The 11,485-nt window shown below is 40.6% G+C and overlaps 2 protein-coding genes across 7 annotated transcripts in view; one reads left to right on the forward strand and one right to left on the reverse strand.

Moving 5' to 3' along the window:
- Window positions 1-11,485, reverse strand: part of LOC141771744 (roundabout homolog 2) — a 70,661-nt gene that overhangs the window by 26,804 nt on the left and 32,372 nt on the right. For all 5 annotated transcript variants that reach the window (XM_074642335.1, XM_074642337.1, XM_074642333.1 and 2 more), the window contains 6 exons: window positions 8,970-9,090; window positions 8,746-8,884; window positions 7,086-7,213; window positions 4,297-4,421; window positions 1,636-1,807; window positions 1,011-1,216 (listed from right to left, as the gene is read on the reverse strand). In XM_074642335.1, coding sequence (XP_074498436.1) covers window positions 1,011-1,216; window positions 1,636-1,807; window positions 4,297-4,421; window positions 7,086-7,213; window positions 8,746-8,884; window positions 8,970-9,090 — 891 coding nt within the window. The remainder of the gene's footprint in view (window positions 1-1,010; window positions 1,217-1,635; window positions 1,808-4,296; window positions 4,422-7,085; window positions 7,214-8,745; window positions 8,885-8,969; window positions 9,091-11,485) is intronic.
- Window positions 10,606-11,485, forward strand: part of LOC141771742 (uncharacterized) — a 2,761-nt gene continuing 1,881 nt past the window's right edge. For both annotated transcript variants that reach the window (XM_074642329.1, XM_074642330.1), the window contains exon 1: window positions 10,606-11,485. This exon is cut by the window's right edge. In XM_074642329.1, the coding sequence (XP_074498430.1) occupies window positions 10,766-11,485 (720 nt within the window). In that variant the 5' untranslated portion in view covers window positions 10,606-10,765.

Here is an 11,485-nt window from a genome sequence, read left to right on the forward strand (position 1 = left end):
GACACTGCTGGTGTTCTCTCTCCAGCCCAGTGCTGGCTGAGATCCAGTGTGCTGGAACCATCAACAGACCATATGAGATCATCCACCGCAGTGTTGACCTCTGGCTGACAGACAGCGCAGCGTGTGGGCAGGTGAACTTCCTTAGATGACTTCAACTGCTGCTGAAATATTGATGGTGGGTGGGGGCATCAGCAGGGTAAATATTTTTAGTCCCTCGCTCGTCATCTCCATTTCCCATCTACTTTTTTTCCCCCTTGTCATCCCCCTTGATGCCACACTAATGCATCTCTTCTGTTCCATTGAGCACATTGGCATGGCAGATTTCCCCAGCCTCCGTGGTGCACTGGACCAAACCCTAATGCTCCAAGTTTGCTGAGAAGAACAGCCGCAGAAAGGGGATGAGAGGAGGAAGTGAATAAGCAAAGTCGGGGCAGGAGATGTAATTAAAGCCGGTCAGATGATTAATCATCTATCGCCAGTCAATTAACGGAAACGATGCGGCTTTCGCTCCGTCCTGCGTGCACTCGCTGACCTCCGGGTGGGGGTTTATAACACAAAGGGGCTGCTCTTCCATCAAAGCAGAACACATTAGCATTTACAAACAAGCACCTTCATTAACATTACAATTACACACCGCATGAGCACATAATTGCGCTGGAGAGATATGCTCTACCTTAGAGAGATTGGTCTTTGAAACTCAGTCCCACCTTAATTTTACAAACGAAAACAGAATTTATAATGGAAAAGAAGAAAAAATGAGGTGCCACATGGGCTGCAGAGAAAGTGAAAGAAGGCCAGAGATCAGATATACAGTATTCAGTAGTCAGTTTTTCCTTCAGTTTGACAGCTATACTCACCCTTTTCACACTTTTTACAATAAATAACACCCACTCAACACACACACACACACACACACACACACACACACACACACACACACACACACACACACACACACACACACACACACACACACACACACACACACACACACACACACACACACACACCTTTATGTCTGTGATTTGCAAAGTGCCATTCTCCATCAAGGTCAGTCGAGGTTTATTTCCCAGAAGCCTCTCTCCATCCTTCTCCCATGAAATCTTGACTGAGGGCCCTCCGATCACACGGCAGTGCAGCTGCGCCGTCGCACCCCAAGATACAGTCTGATTGGCTGGACCCTGGCGAATAATCGGAGGGACGCGACCGGAAGGACCTGGGGGAGGAGAGGAGGCAGAATATTATGTCTCTCTTCCGATTAGCTAAACAGGGAAGAAGAGTGAAAAACATATTTAGAAAGTAAACAAAAAGCCTATAGAAAATAAGATTATAAAGTTGCCAGCCGTTAGAGTGCAAAGGGTGAAATTACTTCAGATGCTTCGTAGGCAGAAAATAATAGGTTGCATAAAAAGCAAAAATAAAGCTTAAATCTGGTGCTTACAAGCCGACCGAGGAAGAACATTAAGCCTGATATTCATCGCTCATCCAGCATGGGGTCTCTAACTGTGCTCTTCTTGGTCTCTATGCGCCTTATTTTCATGTAATTAATATGTTTTCTCCTCATTAGCTGATAGGAGAGAGCTAAGAATAAACCTCCTTTAGGTTCAAACGTGACTGTGTGGATTGAAGTCTCACCTCCCTCCACCTCCAGCAGCGCCTTGGTCAACACACTTCCTGCCACACTGATGGCCTGGCAGATGTAGAAACCAGAGTCCTCGGAGTGGACGTCAGCGATGGTCAGCTCTCCGCTCATGGAGACGGAGTAGCGGCCAGACTGTGATGGTGGCTGGCCGGGAAACAACAACATCTAAACACACATACACACAGACAGACAGCAGAACAGAAAATAACGTAAGACTGAGGCTATATTGTGTCGGTTCTTCAATTAATTAATTGATCATTTAGTCTTTAAAATGTGAGTTATTTTGTCCGAACAACAATCCAAAATCCAAAGATATTCACTTTGCACTGATATAAAACAGAATATTCTCACATATGAGAATGTCATTTTTGATGTATTAATGACTAAAGATGAATCGATTATCAAAAATATTGTTAGCTGCGTACTTTTTGTTATTAGACTAATTTTTAACCATTATTTTCATTACTGATTAATCTGCATTTCATTTTCTCTGTCTATATATTTACTGATTATTATTTTCTGCTTATAAAATGACAAAAATAGTAAAATAGTAAAAGAAAAAAAAGAAAGAAAAAGCCCATCACAATGTTCTAGAGCAGTCATTCCCAAAGACTGGGTCGCAGTAGATTTCATTAGGGTCACCAACTAAATTTGCGGAATTTCTTCCATAGTCTTTTATTTAATATTTATATCTGCAGTACACCTTTGAGCCACATGAGAGGAGCCTGAATGTTCGTATTGTTCTGAAAATTGTAGCTTACTTATAACATTGAATCCAATATGAAAGGCTAGCGTACATTCTGTTTGAAAAAAAAAACGAGAGCCTGTTAACTCCGCCTAAATGCATATATTTGGTCTCATTTCAATAACACGTGTAAAACAAAGTTGTGATTTATCAAAGGTAGGCTATATCTCTTCAAAATGGATGGTTTATCTATTCAAGATAATATAAGTTGATGCGGAAATGGCAGTAAAAATGGTCAGGAACGTTCATTAACTCACAAATTCGCTCTTAAAGATGAGGTCTAGTGTGAATTGCGTCGCGATGGTTTGTCATTTTGTCAAAAAAGTTTCAAACCTTGGAAAATGCTTTTTTTTTTGGTCCAAACAAAGTGAAGTCATCAGCATAGAAAGGACAGAAAACAAGCAAATACCAACATTTGAGAATCAGGCGAACGATAAATCGGTAATCAAAAACGTTGCAGATAAAGTTTCTGTTGATGATCTAATTTAATAATCCATTAATTGTTTCAGTTCTTCACACTTTAGATGTTTATATATATAATAGGGCACATCTCATCAACTTCTTAACATAGCCAAACAAGCTGCCAGCATGCTAGTACATACAGTGAGTACAGCAGTTGAGGCTGATGTCATTAAGTGTTTGGTCATAAGTACTGGACAAAATAAAATTTTGACCTGATGATGGCGCTAAATGAAAAGTGAACGCACACGAACGTCTGTTACAAATTTCATGGCACACCATCCAGCAGTTGTTGAGATATTTCACCACAAATTTCAACCTCGTGGGGGACGCTACAGGAAAACTCAGAAAATCGTCTTTACAAAAATTTGTGCCAATATTTGGATAGATATTTCAGTCTGGACCAAAATGGTGGACCAACAGACCGCCATCCCCACTACTAGCATGGCTCCAACAAGACTGGAAGAGATGGTTGTTTTGGTGTTTGGGGGATGATGCCCACTAACAGACGTTTTATAGCTGTCCCATTCTGTTTTTCTGTAAGTGAGATGGATGTGAACAAGGGGGAAGGGATCCCCATCAATCCATTCAGCCATACATTTCATTCCTCTAAGAGGCTTAGACTTTGGTGGAGAGAGACCAAGGTTATAAGGCTACAGATAATCCCCCAAATACAGCAAAAAAAGCTCCACAAACAGCCAAGCCAGGCCTCCACCATCCTGCACACGGAAGCTTATTCACAAAATCTGTGGCTGAACTTCCTGTTTTGCTCTCCGAACAAGCTTCTAAAAACATCTGAAGCTGCTCCTCCAAGTCGCTGATCCCAGCTGCTGTTGAGCAACAGGGTATTTATAGTTGGGTACAACGTGGAAGGAGGACAGTGTTTGTCTGCAGGTTAGCCCTGAAGAAGCAGTTTCCACACCTGGTGTACTTCCTGCCACCTCTCCCTACTTCTTTTGTACTTCCCCCCCCCCCACTCCTCATCACTACTCTCTTACACTGCGGTCGTGAGCGGGAGAAACATTTCTCGCCAACGCAATAACGCAATGCCTTCCAACACTTTGTCTCTAGTCATATCTCTGAGCCAAATGCAAATGTGATGCACTCTCTTGTTTGCCTCTCGCCCATTTCTCTTAGAGAAATGTGTCTTGATAAGTGTGAGCAAACTAAAAAAAAGTATGATTAAATCAGACAAAACCTGCTCATGAGTCTTTCTCGCCTTTTAAAACAAAGGAGGTGTGAAACTCTTGCTTGTTGTTATATGACAAACAATACAGTAAGGTTTACAACAATCCCCCAAAACCACACATAATTAACAACCTGAGGCTTGTTGGAAAGCAAATTTATTCACATTTATCCGCTGATTCGTACACAGGAATTTACAGTATACTGGATGTTGCTGCTATATTCAGCATCAGAGGATCTCTTGTTCCCTGCTCCAGCCTCTTACCTGGCTGCCCTCTTTCTGCCAGAAGATGGCAGGTGGAGGGTTTCCCGTGGTGCCGCATTGGAAGGTGATGCTCCTCCCCTGGGTGGCAATCTGGTCTCGGGGCTTCGTGGCAATCTGAGGTGGTACTGGAGGAGGAAAAGAGGCGTGTACACCCATTAGGAGCCTTATTTCTGCATTAACGCGTGTCAAACTCCTGCTTTGCTTTGTATGAAGAGGTATTCATTTCCCTAACTTAAGTAAAAGTACCAGTACAACAATGTAAAACGACATAATTACAAGTAAAAGTCCTTAGTACAGAAGTATTATCAGCAAAATAGTGTCAAAAGTAAAAGTACTTATTCTATAGAAAAATGCTGATTAATACTGACACATCAATGTGTAAGCAGCATTTGATTGTTGCAGCTTGTCGAGGCGGATCTAGATTTAAAGGTGCTATCGATAACATTTAGCCACTAGATGTCCTACTCTTCCTCCACCGTTCCACTACGTTCACTTCACAACAAGTGGTTGCCAGTTTGTTGCACATCCTGCATATTTTATGGTCGAGTGGAGTGAGACTCACACCTGTGATACCAACTTTGTTATACTATTGTCTCACAAGCCTGTTTGAAGTCGGAACCAAACGTCAGATATATGAAATACATTTTGAAAATGATTAATTCACAATCATAATATATATATTTTTTTTGGGGGGGGGGAAACGATAATTCTATTCGGCACCTTTCTAAAAGCTCCATGGATGTATTCTTTTTTTGAAATTATTCGTCTACATAAAAAGTTTATCAACAATACCTTTAACTAAATTATATAAATTATACAGCAGTGGTTCCCAACCTAGGGGTCGGGCCCCTCCCAAGGGTCACAAGATAAACCTGAGGGGTCGTGAGATGATTAGTGAGGTAGAAATAAAGAAAAGAATGCAATATGTTTTGGACTTTTCACCGATCTCTGGTTTGTTTTTGTGAAATATTTGATAATTTTACCTCTTTGGGCCTTGAACAGTTATTTAAATGAAACCATCGGAATAGTTTAGAGGGGGAATCACTCAGACGAGTCATAGACATCTGAAATGTGACAAGCAGCTAAAGCTAAACACTGCTTTTTTTTGCAAGAAAGGTTGGGAATCACTCGTGTAATCTATAACAATGCATTGAATTTATAATCTGCTTTTTACATAAAATCTTAATCTCAAAAGTATAGCTGTCAGATAAATGTAGTGGAGTAAATCATGAACGTAAAGGCACTGATTCTTCTTCAGTTTTGAGTAAATACTCAGTTACTTCTCTGAAGCCTGATCTGTATCGATCAAACTCTCATCAGCTCTTAACAAGCAACGATTTAAGAGTTGTCTGTTTAACCTTCTGAGCTTTTTGATCCATCACTACACTCTCATCGCCCTCTCATCTTTAATGAGAGACATCACCTCGGTGTCCTCTGAAAATAACAAATCGTCGTGGCGCTCGGCGGATGACATTTACTCGGTTATTTTGGGAAAGGTCTGGGCAGAGCTGCCAATTGCCGGCTCGGGTCAGATCATTGCGTTAGCCACATCATCACATCCTCCGTGGATTTACACTGACCACCGCCTTCTACCTCCCGCCTGAATAATTGGCTCACGCTTCCCGTCGGATGAGAAGCTTCTCCAGCCAGAATTCATCCTTTCTACAAATCTCTGCTCAGCGCGCACACACACACACACACACACACATGAGAGCATGCAAACACATACTTGGCTCAGTACACGAGGTATCTGAGTCATCTGTGTCTCACTAAGAGCATGTTTCCCCGTACCACGTTCCACTGAGTTGTAATTAAAAAACCTTGCAGCTGCATTTGAACCTCTGTAGCTGGATTGACATGATGTCACACTATCCTGACACACTCCTCTCCACACAACAGATGTGCGTGTGATAGGAGTCCTTAATCTGCTGTACATTAAGTCACTGTGTCTGAAGCGCACTTAATGCCTGACTGCAACAGCAACAGGCATGCTGTCAACAACTCAGTGCCTAATGGAGGAACTTATTTACTCCATTAGGCATTGATTGTTGATTTGAAATCCACTAGGAATTACCGTACAGAATAGAGCAATTTTTCAACAATGAATTAGCATAAAACAAATGGCTTTTTTAAAAAAAAAGAAAAATGAGATGGAAAGTGAACTTACGGAACGGGCCGACTGGAATGATGATAGGGTTTGAAACATGATGGAGAGAGATGGAAAATAATGAGATGGATGAAACGCTGAGCTACAAAACAAAACCGGTGATGGCATGGAAAAGAGCCAAGAAAGGAAATAAAGAATCAGAGTGAATGGAAAACTGCTCGGTTTGGATTTCATTTACACTGATAAAAGCATTAGTGGATAAAGTCGTCTGAGACTATTTAAACCGAGACCCACAGAGAGAAAGAAAAAGGGCACAGAGAGAGCGAGGAGGCGAGAGGAGGGAGATAAAGAGACAGGAAGAGAGAGGGAGGGAGTCATGTCTTATTAATACTGGGACTGCTCTCTGGCAGTGAGTTAAAGCACACATCTACCAAACATCTGTCAAATGGCGTAATCCATACGGTTTAGCATAAGCTCCTGGCAGCACCGCTGGACAGGGACTCACAAAGATACAGTGATATAAAAACACAGAGCGTTGGACAGGAAATGGGGACCGGCTTTTGCATTATTCCGTCACCATGTGCCTGTAATGCATGAACATGAGCTTTTTTTTATGCATGCCTACGTTAAGTATGCAGCGTGTCTGTGTGAGCATATACAATATGCATGACGTGTTTCTTACCGTGGACCTGCAACATGGCCGAGGCCTCCGTTTTGCCCACACTGTTCTCAGACGTGCAGGTGTACGTCCCTTCATCCTGCTCTTTCACGCGGAACAAATGGAGGCTGTTGCCGTTGCGGATTTCAAACCTGGGAATGAGAAAAAGAGAGATAATGAAAGATCTAAAAGAGGAGCATAGCGAAAAGAAAATGACCGTACTAATCTACACAAAGCGAAGAAAATCTGCCAGTTGTACAATATAATGGCATTTCTTTCCTTGTCAATCAACCTGTTGCGAGGATTTTTTTTTTTTCAATCAAGTGACATTATCTTGAAAGGACTGGAACAATGTGCCTTATCAGTCTTAGATATTGTCACTGGTTCCTGGAAAATTCTTGGAACAGTTGAAAATCAATTAGAAACATGTATTATTATCTGTATCCATTGAAGGATTTTTTTCGCTCGATTCTGGAAATACAGCATTTTATCTCTCAACGGTAGATTAAATGTGAAGTTAAGGTGGATTTTGCAGAGCAGAGTTATTTAAAATACCAAATACAACCACAGTACAGAAAGCTTTTTCAGCGGCCTTGATCTATGCAAGGGATACAATGAATTAAACCAGTATAAATCACTTCATTTCATAGACTCACAAACCATAGAAGCAAAAAATAAAATAAATAGATGGATAAAAGATAACAAGGGAAACATGAAAATAAAAAAAATAAAAACATTACATGAATTTGACATCATCACATCATGACCTGTAACAAAATCTACCTACTAGCACCTATTATCTCACTATTAACACTTGAGTTTTTCTACAGTTTAACAAACAAGATATAAAGTGTTACTTTTGGACAAAGCAAGGCTAGCTGTTTCCACCCATTTCCAGTCTTTATGCTAAGCTAAGCTAACCGGCTGCTGTCTCACACTTCAAATTCAGTATACGGACATCATGAGTGGTATCAATCTTCTCATCTCACTCTCAGCAAGAAAGTAAATAAGTGCATTTCCCAAAATGTTGAACTATTCTTTTAAAAGAATTTATTATTTATTTATTTTTTGTTTTAACATCTTTACATTTAATAATGACTCCATTACTCTTTTTGGCATTAAATCTGATATCACATGTCAGCACCATAATAGGACAATACACTCAACAGCTATTGTAGAGCAGCACTGCAGGGATAAAACATAAAATCATCTGCATTCATTAATTAGATAAATAAAGTATAAAGCACCTATAATTTATAACCTCAGCTCTAGTGTTGGCTGTACTAGTGATTAGCTCTATGTAGGCTAAGTATTATTTTTTTAGAGTATTATTACAGTAATGTTGAAAAGTGAAAAACTGTAATTATTTAATAGGCTTAGCTAAATATACATTATATTGAGTTTAGATGGGGGAAAAAGGATGAAACTGCTCACATGAGGATTCTGCCGACTAATAAATCCTCTTTGGTCTCTTCTATTTCTGAATTTATATTAGCAGACTGATAGAAACACATGAATTAATGAACAATTACGCCATATATGTTTTCTGGGTCACATGTGTTAATAATCCAATGCGCGACTCTCCTCTGGTGAAGCTGCATTTCTTATTCAGCCTTATAAGACGCTGTATGTGCATCACCAGTCTGACTCTCTAATGGTCTGTGCTCATGTCCGTCACTCTCACCTCCCGCGGGGAAGCTCCCCTTCCTCTCGCCGCCATCGGACGGTGGGAGGGGGATCTCCGTGGACCTCACACAGAAAGTCGACAGTCTCATCCTCCATCACCACCTGGTTCACCGGCCTGCGTACCAACACAGGGCGCTCTGCAGGAAGAGAGATAACATTAGACATGTCCAGCTTTTGCTCCTAAAAAAAGGACTTAATGCTGCTGCACAAACATTTCCTCACCGTACACCACCAGCTCTGCAGGATCGCTGTCCCTCTCTCCTACCATATTTGTGCCCACACAAACGTACATGCCAGCATCGCTCTTCCTGGTGTGAGAGATCATCAGTTTGCCCCCACGCATCTGAAAAACAGCAGTGAAAGTTCAAGAGATTAATCTTCAGGGTGTCCCGAGCGAAAACAACAGATAGATACTACTCACTGTTATCTTCACAGCCTTTAATGGACAAACAATCCACATTTGGATACTCTATGCACGTTAATCCTTCATATCATATAAGTACTATATGAGTCATTTGGTAGGCTATGCTTCTATATAATGGTCTAATCATAGACTTTATATAAGAAGTAGACGTAGTCACCGTGATGTCACCCACTGGCATGGCGACTTTCAAAGGGGTTACTTGACCTCTGACCTGAAGATATGTGAATGAAAATGGGTGTTATGGGTACCCACGAGTCTCCCCTTTACAGACATGCCCACTTTATGATAATCACATGCAGTTTGGGGGCAAGTCATAGTCAAGTCAGCACACTGACACACTGACAGCTGTTGTTGCCTGTTGGGCTGCAGTTTGCCATGTTATGATTTGAGCATATTTTTTATGCTAAATGCAGTACCTGTGAGGGTTTCTGGACAATATCTGTCATTGTTTTGTGTTGTTCATTGATTTCCAATAATAAATATATACATACATTTGCATAAAGCAGCATATTTATCCACTACCATGTTGATAAGTGTAAATACTTGACATATCTCCCTTTAAGGTACATTTTGAATAGATAAAAAAAATGTGTGATTAATTTGAGATTAACTATGGACAATCATGCCGATTAATTATCTCAATCGATTGACAGCCCTAATTTTTATTCCATATTCATAAAAAAAATGGTCAGGAACCAACTTTACTGCACTTTATTAATTAATTCAAACAGCATAGCACCATCTACTGTAGTATGTAAAAAAAAAATTCATAGTATAGTATATCGAAAATCTTATGAAAAAAGCAATAGTATAGAAAACATTTTTGGACATATTATACTATGATATTTCTTTGACATACTATACTATGACTTTATTATTTTTTCGACATACAATACTATAACCTTTTTTCATTTTTCAACCTTCTGTAATATGACTTCTTTTCAACATACATGTGATTTTTGTCAATATGCTTTATAGGGTATATTATATAGAAAAAAGTCATAGTAACCTACTGTTAAAACAAAAGAGCCAGTAAGACCTTTAAGTGATTAAATGAAATATGATGCAAATAACTCTGGCCTTATGAAATTAACATGTAATTAGTATTATTTTTTTAATCTTCTTTTTTTTTTTTTTCTACGTATGTTAGTACTTCTGTATGTGAACATGTGTACATGTGATTTGATGACATCATTGAATGCTCCAAGTGATTTGATGACATCATTGAATGCTCCAAGTGATTTGATGACATCATTGAATGCTCCAAGTGATTTGATGACATCATCGAATGCTCCAAGTGATTTGATGACATCATCGAATGCTCCAAGTGATTTGATGACATCATCGAATGCTACAAGTGCCTTTAAGACATCGTCGAATGCTACAAGTGCCTTTATGACATCATCGAATGCTACAAGTGCCTTTATGACATCCTCGAATTCTACAATTGATTTGTGATGTCATAAAGCCAAGTTTGGGAAGTTTACATGTGTCTCTCAAGACATGAACCAACCATTTGAACTCAGAATCGAACTCGAGATCACACCTTTGTGAGAGAGAGAGCGAATTTTCAATTGAGGCAAACTGTTCATCAATGACAGACTGCATCTACACAAGAACAATGGACCAGCAACAACTCTACGAGGATGCCACAGCGATCAGCTATCAACAGCTCTCTGCAGAGCTCCAGGCTGAAAAAGATACAAATTATTATCTTCACCTGCAATTCGCTTCACGTGAGACAAACCTGAGCTGTGAGGAGGAGAAGGTGAAGCACCTTAAGAATGAAGTGATCAGACTGGTGGTCCTAAACGGGTCCCTCCAGCAACAAGTAGAGACTACTGCACTTCTTCAGTGGGAAAATAGCAACCTGCAGGAAGAAAACCGCACCTTACAGGATCAGGTGCACGTCCAAACATGGTCCTTCCAGCAACAAGTAGAGACTACTGCACTTCTTCAGTGGCAAAATAGCAACATGCAGGAAGAAATCCGCACCTTAAATGATCGGGTCCTCGTCCAAACGGGGTACCTCCTGAAACAAGTGGAGGATACTGAACTTCTTAAGTGGCAAAATAGCAACCTGCAGGAAGAAAACCGGACCTTACAGGATCAGGTGTTCGTCAAAACGGGGTCCCTCCAGCAACAAGTGGAGAATACGACGCTGCTTCACGATGAAAATAACACCCAGCAGGATGAAAACAGCCCCCTGCATGAGGAGAACCGCATCCTGCAGGAGAAGCTGACCCAGAATAACACCGAAGTTGTCAGACAGAGCCTCCAAAACGAGTTCCTCCAGAACCAAGTGGACCACTTG

This window comes from Sebastes fasciatus, chromosome 7 (genome assembly GCF_043250625.1).
Source record: "Sebastes fasciatus isolate fSebFas1 chromosome 7, fSebFas1.pri, whole genome shotgun sequence".
NCBI classification, from domain to species: Eukaryota; Metazoa; Chordata; class Actinopteri; order Perciformes; family Sebastidae; genus Sebastes; species Sebastes fasciatus.